Genomic DNA, 13,113 nt, shown 5'->3' on the forward strand with positions numbered 1-13,113 from the left:
AAAAGTACTAAAACCATCTGCCCTTCAAGTCCCACCTTGCCCACAGCTCTTAAGCAGAAACATGGAAATCTCTGGTTCAGTTTTATCTGGACCCAAATGTGTTTCTCATCGCTTGTGACCTCCCTCATTTATTCATCAAACACTGACAGACTGCTGTGTACCAGACTTACACTAGGCCTTGCAACCAAGGGTGAGGAGGATCCATCCATATCCTGAGGAAATTCATGGCCTCCTGACGCTGTGTGGCTTTTGTCCGGGGCCCTCTTCCTGGATCGGTGCATATACCTGGATGGCCCAGGTAAACAGGGATACTGTCAGGTGGTATTAATAGGGACAGCTGAAAAGCAGGCCTGCCTGCTTAAGCTACTGGAGATAAGGCTTTTAGAGAGTCCTCTTTTGATCATCATAAGCCTTAGGCTACAGATGGTATGTGACCCTCTGTGGACAACAGCCGTCTGGATGGTGAGAAAGGCAGTTTCCAGAAGAAAGGCTCTCTGGAGCAGTGCTGTTGGGAGATAATTTCTGTTCTTCAGCCAACACTTAGTCATCTCCACTCTCCACCCCCAGGCCTGAGGTGGAGACTGAAGAAAGAAAAATCCAAAGAAAGAGGTGATTCAACTCCAAAATGAACCTATAGGCAAGTTTAGACTAGAACCTCCTAGAAAAGAAGGGGATGACTATCATTGGCCAGGCCCCAAGGGGAGGGCCTGTTTCTGCTTAATTTGGAACACAGAGCCAAGACCTGTGCTAGGGTCTCAGAGATGCCAGATTGCCCCCCCACTGCTGGTGTCTACACAGTGTGTGGAGGATCCACTCCAGAGGGGCCTGAGTGGGGGCCCACAGAGCAGTCTGGCATCCCATGCTCTGGGCTGTACGACACCCTCTCCTGGAAGTCACATGACTTGTGCCTCAATAAAGAACTCTCAGGATGACCACAGATGGCTAAAGAGGAGGACACAGAAGGACCAAACTGCCCCTTTGGAGCTGGCCAAAATGGACCAACCTTTCTCCACTTCTCTAACATTCTTGGGCCCTTCAATCCCACCAGTTCCATACCTTCCATGACTCTCCCAGTCATTAGGAGCTGCAAGAAGAGGCATGAGGCCCTAATACGTGAAATGCAGGAGAAAGAATCGGGATTAGCTGGAGTTCCAGTGTGTCCAACAGAACTTGGTGAGGCTGGAAATGCTCTATACCCGCACTGTCTAGCCGTCAGCCCCCAGCCACACTAACTCTGGTGAATGGCACGGATCGAGACATACAGGACAGAGGTGTCCTACTGACTTTTTTTCTTTATCGTTAATTGGCTTATTCTTTTCAATTCTTAGCTAAATCATTATCTCCTCATCGTTATTTCCATCAAACTTCACAGGAAAGGGGGGGAAAAAGAGACTCAGATAGGCCGGTTTCTTACTCGATGTTTATTGTGAGAGATCCTCATGAATCATTACAGAGCTTTCATCTCTAGCCTTCTCCATACTTCCATAGGGGGCAAAGAGAGCCTAGGGAAGGAAGAATGGAGTTTGGGAAAACTGGGTCGTTTATGTATTCCAGAAGGAAGAAAACACACGTTCTTTATTGCTTCCAATGGATGTGCCACACGGGTTGTGGGAATGGAAGATACAGACACAGCAAGCCAGGAAGTCAGGGTTCGCAGGGCGGGGCGGGATTCTGCTGCACAGAGGGCTGGCCTGATGACTTTACTGCTGCTCCCAGGGGAAGCTCCTTCGAGCTGGGGCAAAGAGGTCCAAGGGCAGCCCTGCTTCCCGTGGGCTGGTATGGCCAGGAGGGACATGGCTCTTCCAAAGCGCTGCTCCGCCTTCCAAACCTGAGCAGAGTGCCTGTCTGCGTGCGTGATGCTGAGGGCACGCACTCTGCGCTTCAGAGCCTCCGTGGGCAGCGTGCCTGGGAGGAGCCTAGTCTACAACACCCACAAGTCAGCCTACAACACAGACCCCACATGGCGCAGTGCTGGGGTTTAAAAAGAACCACGGCCTGTCAAGGCCAGACTACTAAAACACTGTCAGGGCCGGGCACCGTTGCCCACCCTTCCCACTGTTAGAAACACAGCAGCATCAACACTGAGTCTGCAAGACCTCAGGGAGGACAGGATGCAGGACCGTTTTCCTCATGGGTCCTCGGCCTGCCATGCCAGACACTCCTCCTGCGGGCCTCCAGTGCCCCGGGGGGTGCGGGTGGGGGTCTCCCTGCCCCCTACAAGTGCTCCTGGGATCTGGCGGTGAGTTCCTTCATACACCCATGTGCTGCTGTCGCGACCAACTCCCGCAGAGCTCTTGGCTGTCCCTGGGCACCGCACAAGCATGCCCAACTCCCGTCCCTGTCAGCTCCTGATCCGATCGATGGGTCCTGTGTGTAGCAGAGACCACCTACCTACAACAGGCCAGCACAGTCCTCCAGCCCCTGCAAAACAAAGCTGCAGAAGGACGGCCAGGCTGACTGTGAGGTAAGCAGGCGATACCGGCGCAGAGAGAAAGGTGCCAAAGCACAAAGCACTCGGCTCACAGGGACCAAACCAGGTGACTCATGAGCAGGCGCCTCTGCCGATGTCTGCCTAAGAGCTCATCTACCCAGCGTAGGCCGTCCTCAGAACTGCCGTCACACTCGGCCCTGGGGACCGGGGATGATGCTCTCCTAAGCTTCTAGGCACAGAGCTCTCAGCCCAACATACCTGACAATAAGCTATCAGTGTATCCTGGAAAATGAGACTTCCTCTAGCTTCTCATTTTACCTTGTTTAAATATTGGGTATTCCCGGTGTGGGGAAAATGGGAGACAGAGCATGGGGGGAGCAGTGAAGGGAGAGAGAAAGGAAGAAAATCAATAGTGAGGACGAAACGGAGACTGAAACAGAACACGATGAGCGGGCAGAATCCAGGGGACAGGGGGCGTGGCGACTATGGAGAAATGACTGTCATCACCTAGAAAGCCAGGGCCGGCCCGCGTGGAGAGAGGCGCTCTAGGACAGCTCTCCTACCAGGCTCCAGGCCGCCGCGCGGGGGCTCTGCGCCAAGTCCTGCACGTGTCTAAATAGAAAACTCTGCATAAATGATCTCGGGGTTACGGACACTTGAGACACCTTCCTTGTTCAGCTGGTTGGTGTGCAAAGGCAGGACAATGCCCTTCCCCACCTCCTCCCGTCCAAGCGGGTAGTAAATTCTCCAAAACTGCCTGTAACACAATGGTATATAAGGTGTAGCTAATCTCTTTTTTTCTATCAAAAAGCTGGTAACACCAGACCGCAAGTCTGATAAATTCAGAGATGTTCCAGGGCTCAAGGTAGCCAGAAGTGTCCAAATGGGGAGACACCTGGTGGTAGAAGCAGCCCCCCATTCCTAAGGCCGGTGCTCCTTCCCCCTCTGGGATAGCCGACTGTCCATCTGAAGAGTCCCCGGCATGCTGGGCTCAGGTGTCAGCTGGGTTTACCTCTTTGGAACAGAAGTAGTGCACGACCACTCCATTGGGGTATCTTGCAAATGCACTGTAGGAAAGGAAAACGACTCAGGAGAGAAGACCACTTCCTAGAAAAGGTGCCATCCCAGAAGCGACCCACCTTAACCACAAGGAAATCTAGAAGTACCAGCGGCCAAGAGAGTCAGCAGCCCCGCTTTCCCCTTCAGCTAACAGGCAGAAATCCTTTCTGAGCATGAGCCACATCAGAGCTGAGGCTGCACAGCCGTGGAGAAGGCTCACCTGTTTCCAATCTTCTTCTTACACACCATGCAGACCTTCTCCTCCGTGATGATGCACTTCACCTGCTGGTGTAAAATCCGCTCTTCCTGGACCTGCAAGAGGAGAGCGACTGGGACAGAAGCCCCAGAGTCCAGCACACAGAACCGAAGGCAGAGGCTGGTGCTGTCCCATCCCCCAGCCCCCACAGATGCCTCTAATGGAAAGTGTCAAGTTGGTTATGACATCAGTTTGAGCTACAATGTTAAAGGAACACAAAGCTCTGCTTTGTCTATGGGGAGTATGTGGTAACTGTCTCATACTAACAAGTTTTACGACCCCACCCTAGAGTCTGGAAGGTTCTTACTCTCAGAAATTCTGCATGGAGAAGGTTCTTGAGCACTTGATTGAACCGTTTTTTTTGTGCATTTTCTTCCAAGACCTTTTCCAGAAAGATGCGTATATCGTTAATCTGAGTGTTTGCTGGTAGAAGGTTGATGGCCTAGGGACAGGAACAGAGATGGGAACAGGGTAAGGCAGATCAGGAGTGAGCCTGAGGAAAAGTCTGAAGCCACACAGTTCTCGAACCCCAGTCCCTTTCTCTATCCCCTCCTCTCATTCGGTGAGCCCCCAAGTCCTCCCATCTCCCCAGAAGTGCTCCTGACCTTGGTGGTGTCCAGCTTGCTGTGGTGCAGCTCGAGGACCTGCAGGGCAGCCTGGAGGTTGGCTTGTGGCTCCAGCAGTTCCAGCTTGATTGGTCCCAGGCAGTGAACACTGGGGGGCGACAGGTACATCCGGAGCAGGGACAGATACACCTGTCTCATACAAGTCACATACGTCAGGCTGGTGGTAAGCCTTCCAGAAACCCCCAGCATGACCACACCTAAAAACAAGACGGGTTGTTCTATAGTAAGAGCTGCCCTGGAGAATGTAAAATTCATCATTTTTCACATTTTAAAAGAGTTTGGTAAAGTCAGTCAACTGCAGATGTTTAAAATTAAGGACTGTTTTTCCTGAGAGAAAAAAATCAAATGCATTGTGTTTGTTAAGCATTGTGTTGTTGACAAAATGCTAACACTGCAAAATGACTCAAAAAGATCTCTCCCAGGAATCTGGCTTTGAGGCTGTGACCCTGTCACATTTTGGCAGATGAGGATTAATCCGAGATGAGATGCCATCTTTCCTACTGGTACCAGTAACACAGGGTTTCCCAACCTCAGCACTCAACATTCTGGGCTGGCTAATTCTTTGCTGAAGCTGTCCAGTGCACTGTTTAGCAGCAACTCTGGCCTCTATTGTCTAGATTCCAGTTGCCCCCCACACCCCCAGGCATGACAATCAAAAGTGTCTCCAGACACGGACAAATCCATGTGCATTCTAGACAGAGCATGTAAGCGCACCTCATCGCAACCATCAGATGCTCCTCAACAGGCTAATAACCACATAAGCTAGTACACGAGCTGGGACTCCTCAAAGTAAAGGGGCAGGGGGGCTACTGATAATCACCAGGGTGACAATGAGCCAGAACCATCCCAAGCACACCAGGATGTATGGTCACCCTGCCTCTCCTCAGTACACACATGCAATATCAGTTGATCTCAGCAACTCCTGCCAGTGTCACCTGCGACCACCCCTGGGGCGGGGGGTGAGGTGTGCTGTGAGGGACGGGGAAAAGCACACATGCTCCCTGGGGCCAGAGTCACTACTTACATCTTTGTTGCCATCTCTGTTTTGGTCATAATGCTTGTGGCAGTACCTGCAAGGGAGAAAGTGGTGAGACGAGGCCACGGCAGCCATGTCTAGAGAGAGGTCACAGATTCTGCCTGCGGGAGCAGCCTCATGATGGCGCCACAATGGGGGGCCAGCACGGGAGGCAGAGTGGAGGGAGGAGGCTTTCTGAGCCTCTCCCGCCTCTCCTCTCTCTGTGGGGCCTGCTGTCACACTCGCTGGGCGGTGCGGTGGCGGGGTGAACGTACTCCTCGGCCATCTTGGTGTCCTTCAGGATGTGCACGTAGATGAAGAGCGCTTGCTCGTGCTTTCCCATGCGGCCCAGCAGCAGTGCGCGCTCTTCTAAGAGGCCTGAGAGAAGAAGGAGCGTAAGTAACCACCACCACCACCACTGTGTAGGCACAGGCCAGGGGCTAAGCTGTTACACAAATGGGTAAACTATTTGTATTACTTGGGATTTTTTCAAGGAGAAAATTGCTAAAATTTAAAAAAGGGCAGAGGGAACTATTTTAGAAAGTACTTTCTCCCACCGTTTTTGTGATCACTTCTACATTGGGTAAGAACCCTCATCCAGCAACCAAGTGCATAACGAGCATCCACGATGTGCCGAGCACTGCAGCTAAGGAAAGGAAACACTCGGTCTCTGCTCTCCCAAGCTTGTACAGCAGACAAACGTGTGTCTTTTTCAGACAAATTATGCCGGATCACAAATATTGCTAAATAAGGAACTTGCCCAAGAACATGTACTGATGCAGTAAACAGGTTTCAACCTGGCCATCAACTGCCAGGTGGTTCGCACCCAAAAGAGACTCTTCTCAGTCACGGTACAAAAGCAAGTCTTCAGATGGGACAGAACAGCAGCACTGGCCTGAAACGTGGGGTTTTTTCCAGCCCCAACTTTTGGGAAGAGTAGGGAACTGGGGAAAAGAGAAGGAGGAGTTTTTGCAAACCCTTCTGCTGCAGTGGCTTCTGGCCATGAGCCAGACACTCACCATCAAAAGGAAAGTCACAGATAAGCCGGCCTGGATCATAGTAGCCAGAAATTTCCAAGAATATAAGGAGCTTCCGTCGGTATTCTCCCAGCTCACCCTCTTCCTCTCCAGCAGGGACTGGAGTTTTGCCTTCAAAAGAAACCAAGCTCAATATGAAAGGGCGCTGCTGGGCAGCAAGGTGGGGTCATCAAGACAAATGACGGGGACGGGGTTCAACGATATCACCACAATGATCAGAAAGGGCCTCCACTGGGGGTTCCAGTTGGACTTTTCTTAGTTTATGGTCTCTATTCGACCCCCAAACATTGGCTTGAGATACAAAGAAAAACAAGCTGGATAGACAAGCGCTCTTGTTAAGCAAGCCTGTTTCTTATCAGCACAGCTGTCGTCTTACTGACGAATCTGTTGCTTCCCCTGCCCACAGGGGTGATGCTCGGAGATGCCCAGATCCAGACAAGAGCTCTTGAGGCTCCCACACTGGCTCACTTAGCTGCCCTGGCTCCTCTGAGGAACTTCCCACCCACCTGGGCCCGCAGAGAAAAGTAAGGTCTGCTTCCCTATGCCACATGGCACCCTTGGGTCCCAGGTGGCTGCTAAGGCCCGGGGCCACTTGGCTTTCTATGAGAACTGGTACCTGCAGGGAAGGACAGGAGATACTCCTTCATCAGACCTTGCACCTTCTCACAGTACAGCTGGATCAGGCAGTTGTGGAACCGAGAGCCCGTTTCCTCCCAAACGTGGATGACATGTTCCTGAGGCAAGACATGGGTCTACCTGGTAGCCTCTACGCTGTGACCCAGCTCTGTCACCCCATCTCCCTCACATTTTTAAGGCCCAAAAGGTCCCATCCAGATTTTCTTGATTTGCAATCTAAGCTCCTTTATTAATTTTGTCCCATAATTTTCTAAACTCTCGCATCAGCCCATGTAGTTACAGTTAAATAGGTGCATTCTAGTACTTAAAACCAATTTGGTTGTCCTGTGGTCACAGCTCAATCTGAATGGCCATACAAACGTGGCTTTGAGATGTTTTTCTCGAACATCATTCTCCTTTATGCCTCTATACTTCACTAGATTTAGAAGCCATTCATCAAAAGAAACATTTCCAGCTCGATCTACCAAGATCTCTTCAGAGGAGGCAGAAATAATCTTCTTCCTCACATTTCTACCAGTCCCCAAGTGACACAAACCCCAATCTAAGTTGTCCAATAACTGCCCCATGGGGTCCTGGATCCCGCATTTAAAGGTTTTTAGTTCAGACCAAAAGAAGATCTTACCAGATAAGGAATAGCCAGGCCCTTAAAATTCTCCACTAAGAAGCCGAGCACTCGGTCCCGTGGCAGAGATTCCACCTCCGGGAGGTCTTCGGTAAAGATCTGTGGGAACAAACCCAAGTTCCAGCAGCAGAACCATCTGACTGCAGTGCTGCCAACCAACCACACACACAGTGGAGAGTCAAGCGAACTTCTGAAGGTGGAAGGGTCTACCAGATGGCACTGGTAGCTCGTGTGACAGACTAGGTCGTGGGTGCCTGTCTCTCAATGTCTGCGTGAGGCTCTCTCCACTACATTACACTGTTGTCTATTTCTCAGGTTACTCCTCCCAACACCAGAGAAACTGCATGAATCCTTCCCCCCACTCCACCCACCACTGTCCTAAGTAGAATCAGGACCAAGCGTGGTACTAGATAAATCCAAGAGACCCCCATAACCTACCTTTAGGCCATCCTCTGGGAAGTCTCGCAGCACCCACACCGAGTAGGAAAAAATCAAATGCAGGTTTTCTGTGCCTGGAAGGAAAAGACTTGTTGGCAGGTGAAGCCCACCCTGCCCATAGGACTGGGAAGGCGGGTACACAGGTTGCCCCCAAATTTACTTCCCAGGGAAGATAGTTCTGTCCAAGCACCTACTGGGCTAGCTACATGCCAAAGGGCTGTCACAGTTCCACCATGGGGGGTGGGGGGACTCTGACCCCAAGTGGAGAAACAAAGCTGGGTGAACACGAGGGAGGGGCCTGACCAGCCAGAATCCGAAATGGAGGGAGATCAGGTCTATTCGAACACAATCCTTTCCCACTTCCCTTTCGAAAACTGGACTTACCCAAATGCTGCAGATACTGCACTGTCCTCTCGTGGCCTTTCAGAGGCGAATTTGCTTTCTTGGACTGGTCCACCAGCACCTGCAGAGCTGGCCATGAAGCCCCCCCCAAAAGGTCATTAGCTTCATCCAGGAGGCACATGCCCATGGAAGAATTACCACACTTCAGTAGGTTTCCCCTCTCCACAGACAAGAGACCCTCCCAGATCAGAGCAGCCCCTGTCCCAGCCACCTTTCTCGTGGAGCCCCTTCTTCTCATACAGGATGATCAGCTCACTGTACTTGTGCGCCTTCTTCAGTACATGCTCGCTCTCCTCGATGTGGCAGTGGTTGTTCTCCAGGCGCAGCAGAGGGGCCACCAGGGCCACGTTCGTCTGCAGAGGAAGCAGGACTTCTATGGCAACCGTGTCGTGAAGGGGGACCCCCACCCCCGTCCCCCACGTAGGCCATGCCTACTTCAGGCCGAAAGACTAGGGATGGAACCCAAGCCAGAGTAGGCCAACCACCCTTCTCCAGGACTACAGGGAGTGGCTTTCACAGCGTTATACTCTTTCACACAGCAGGTTTTAACGTGCTGGAGGGGAGTCGGGGAAAGAAGGGGATACATTCAGGAAATACTGTCCCTGTTCACCCTGTAGCACCAACCCCAGTCTTATCGGCAAAGACCAGCCCACTGTTGCCTTATCCTCTTAATTCCCAGAAGCTCGGAGGTGTCAGGTCAAGGCTAGGCGGTTCCCATCATCAAAAATTTCCCTCTTCCTGATGGCAGGTACCCCAAAGTAGCCCTTTCCCAGCTTCAGGGGGTGGGGAAATTGTGGGCACCGAGTGCCTGGAGAACTCACATGGAGGTAGCACTTGAGCAGCGTGGTGTCAATGATCTGCAACAGCTTCTTCTTGGATTTGATGGTGGGAGTGCCTTCCATAAGCGGGGAGGTGCTAGACTGGTGATCAGAGTCATTCAGCTTCTTTACCAACTGGCTTCGTTTCTGCCAAGGCCCGGAAATGTGGGGTTAAGGCCAGGACTAAATCATCCTTCTCACCTGGGCTACCCTGTAATTCCAAATACTGCCAACACAGCTCACACCTATCCACCCTGGTCTCACATTAGCACAGAGTCTATATCAGGGATCAAAACAGATGAATGCCAAATTGCCACACATCCAGTAACAATTATTTATCGGGTAGTTACTACACACCAGGTGCTATGCCAAGAAATTTATGTCATCCTATCTTAAACCTACAACAAATGCAGATATTATTATCATCCCTGTTTTACAAGCAAAGAAGCCAAGGCATAGATATTAGATCTCTCACAAGCAGCTGAGGCAAGTTTCAAATTAGGGTCTAATTCCAAAGCCCATGTTCTTTTATTAAAAAGAAAAAAAATCAGCTTTCTTAAGGTGTAAGTAACATACAATAAAATGTACCCTTTAAAGTATGAAATCCATTTTGACACATACATACATGCATGTAACCACGACCCCAATCAAGGAACAGAACATTTTCGATCACCCCAAAAAGTTCCCTTGTGCTCTTCTCCAAGAATCCCACTCACCTCTTACACCACGGATTTGATTTCTATCACTAGAGATTAGTTGTTTTTTTTTTTTAAGATTTTATTTATTTATTCAACAGGATAGAGATAGCCAGCGAGAGAGGGAACACAAGCAGGGGGAGTGGGAGAGGAAGAAGCAGGCTCATAGCAGAAGAGCCCGATGTGGGGCTCGATCCCACAACGCCGGGATCACACCCTGAGCCAAAGGCAGATGCTTAACCGCTGTGCCACCCAGGCGCCCCTAGAGATTAGTTTTTACCTATTCTAGAACTTCAAATAAATAGAACCATCCCATTTGTACTAGACTGTGTCTGGCAATGCCCTTGGTCTTTTATGCTCTACCACCTCTCTGGCACAGTACCAGTGTTGGCTAACTTCACACATTCCAAATGTCAGTGAAGTCTAGGGAAAAATGTGTGCTCAGAGTCCTAAAGCAAAGACAATGGCAGTACAGGGCCTTCTTCAATGCCACGGCCTCGGGAGACATTCTTCCCCAGGAACCTTTTTCACTTGGCACGGCCAATGAGCTGTGTAGGGTGCAGATGGAGGCATGTCTGTGTGCTCCTTGCCGGCTGCCAGCCACAGCTGGGTACCCCTGGAGCCCAACGTCTAGGAAGTGCCAAGGCTATGCATGCCTGACCAGCCCTGTGGGGCCTTCACTAACCCAGAAGCAGGTGGCAGGTAGCTGGCCTACAATTTCCCAGCAGTATTTCTCAGTGCCTGCCCAGGAGACCTCTTACAAAGGTCTTCAGAACAATTACAGGGAAAAAAAGTCACTAAGTTCTCTGACTCTGGGTGAGAGAGCCCAGGAAATAAATAATAGACATTTGTGACAGAAGTTTGGGGTGAACAGTCTTTAATGGAGATATTAGCTTTAGTGTTCACTTGAAAATTTCACTTACCTTTCCATAACAGTAAACTGAAAAAAAACAAACAAACCCTTAAATCTAAATACTCCCTCTAAAAAATAAAGCCATGTTATAGAGGAATATTTATTGACAGGGAAGGACTCTTTTAATATACAGCTAAATTTTTGAAAAGTAAGCTTATAGAACAACTCTGGTTTGATATCCACTGGCAATAATAACCCCATAAATAAATTTTATTTTCTTAAAGATTTGTTTATTTGAGAGAGAGAGATCGAGAGATTGAGAGATTGAGTGCATGTGGTGGGGGGGAGAGGCCAAGGGACAGACTCCCTGCTGAATGCAGAGCCTGATGCAGGGCTTAAACTCAGGACCCCAAGATCATGACCGATGCCAAAACCAAGAGTCATCTGCTCAACCAACGGAGCCACCCAGGGGCCCCAATAAATTTTTAAAAAACCGAATTCATGAGTACATATCCAAGCATACCTCAGAGACATTGTGGGTTTGGTTCCAGACCACTTCGATAAAGCGAGTATCTCAATAAAGCGAGTCAAATGCATTTCTTGGTCTCACAGTGCATACAAGTTATGCTTACACAGTATGGTAGTATCATGTCTAACAAAATAATGTATGTACCTTAATTAAAAAATACTTTACTGCTAAAAAATGCTAACCATCATCTGAGCTTTCAGTGAGTTGTAATCTTTTTGCTGGCGGAGGGTCCTGCCTGAATGCTGATGACTCAGGACTGGGGTGGCTGCAGCAATTTCTTCAAGTAAGACAACAATGAAGCTTGCTACATCAACTGACTCTTCCTTTCAAGAATGATTTCTCCATAGCATGTGATGCTGTTTGACAGCATTTTACTTATGCAACTTCTTTCAAAACTGGAGTCCATCCTCTCAAACCCTGCCAATGCTTTATTAACCTATGTTTATGGAATAGTCTAAATCCTTTGTTGTCACTTCAACAGTCTTCACAGCATCTTCACCTGGAGTCGATTCCGTCTCAAGAAACCACTTTCTCATCCGTAAGAAGCAACTCCTCATCCATTGCAGTCTTATCCTGAGATCGCAGCAAGTCAGTCACGTCTTCAGGCTCCACTTGCCATTCTAGTTCTCGTGCTCTTCCCACCACATCTGCAGTTACTTCCTCCACTGAAGTCTTGAACCCCTCACAGTCATCCTTGAGGGGTGGAATCCGCTTCTTCCAAATCCCTGTTCATGTTGATATTCTGACCTCTTCCCATGAATCATGAGTGTTCTTAATGGGGTGTGGAATAGTGAATCCTCTCCAGGTTTTCAATGTACTTTACCAGATACAGAGGAGTCATTATCTACAGCTGCTATAGGCTGTGAAATGTATTTCATAAAGACTTGGAAGTTAAAATCACTTCTTGACCCATGGGCTGCAGAAAAGATGCTGTGTTAGTATGAAAACATTAATCTTACTGTACGCCTCCATCAGAGCCCTTGGGTGACCAAGTGCATTGCCAATGAGCAGTCATATTTTGAAAGGAATCTTTCTTTCTGAGCTGCAGTTCCCAACAGTGACCTTCAAAATATTCAGTAAAGCGTATCATAAACACACTTGCTGTCATCCAGGCTTTGTTGTTCCATCTACAGAGCACACACAGAATGGGTGTGGCATCATTCTTAAGGGCCCCAGGATATTCGAAATGGTCAATGAGCATTGCCTCCAGCTTCAGGTCACCAGCTGCATTAGCCCCTAACAAGAGAGTCAACCTGCCCTTAGAAGTTTTGAACCCAAGCACTGACTTCTCCTCTCTAGCTATCAAAGTCCCGGTTGGCATTTCCTTCCAACAGAAGGCTGTTTCATCTACACTGAAAATCTGTTGAGTGGAGCCACCTTCATTAATGATCTCAGCTAGATCTTCTGGAGAACTTGCTGCAGCTTCTCCATCAGCACTTGCTGCTTCACCTCACACTTCATGTTACGGAGATGCCTTCCTTCTTAAATAAACCTCGTGAACCAACCCTCTGCTAGCTTCCAACTTTTCTTCTGCAGCTTCCTCACCCCTCTCAGCCTTCATAGATTTGAAAAGAGTTAGGGCCTTGCTCTGGATTAGGCTTTGGCAAAAGGGAACGCTGTGGCTGGTCTGATTTCTATCCAAACCACTAAAACTTTCTCCAAATCAGCAATAAGGCTGTTTTGCTTTCTTATTCAT

At 49.4% G+C, this 13,113-nt stretch overlaps 1 protein-coding gene across 1 annotated transcript in view; it reads right to left on the reverse strand.

Moving 5' to 3' along the window:
- Window positions 1–1,402: 1,402 nt before the first annotated feature.
- The window catches only part of VPS39 (VPS39 subunit of HOPS complex), a 44,286-nt gene continuing 32,575 nt past the window's right edge, over window positions 1,403–13,113 (reverse strand). Inside the window, exons 13-25 of the mRNA XM_045771409.2 lie at window positions 9,344–9,487; window positions 8,734–8,875; window positions 8,505–8,591; window positions 8,121–8,194; window positions 7,683–7,781; window positions 7,041–7,158; window positions 6,407–6,535; window positions 5,663–5,765; window positions 5,397–5,442; window positions 4,352–4,501; window positions 4,054–4,188; window positions 3,711–3,802; window positions 1,403–3,498 (exon numbers count right to left, since the gene is read on the reverse strand). Coding sequence (XP_045627365.2) covers window positions 3,423–3,498; window positions 3,711–3,802; window positions 4,054–4,188; window positions 4,352–4,501; window positions 5,397–5,442; window positions 5,663–5,765; window positions 6,407–6,535; window positions 7,041–7,158; window positions 7,683–7,781; window positions 8,121–8,194; window positions 8,505–8,591; window positions 8,734–8,875; window positions 9,344–9,487 — 1,395 coding nt within the window. The 3' untranslated portion in view covers window positions 1,403–3,422. The remainder of the gene's footprint in view (window positions 3,499–3,710; window positions 3,803–4,053; window positions 4,189–4,351; window positions 4,502–5,396; window positions 5,443–5,662; window positions 5,766–6,406; window positions 6,536–7,040; window positions 7,159–7,682; window positions 7,782–8,120; window positions 8,195–8,504; window positions 8,592–8,733; window positions 8,876–9,343; window positions 9,488–13,113) is intronic.

Source organism: Ursus americanus, chromosome 36 (genome assembly GCF_024610735.1).
Source record: "Ursus americanus isolate L20-20 chromosome 36, mUrsAme1.1.p, whole genome shotgun sequence".
Classification (NCBI taxonomy): Eukaryota; Metazoa; Chordata; class Mammalia; order Carnivora; family Ursidae; genus Ursus; species Ursus americanus.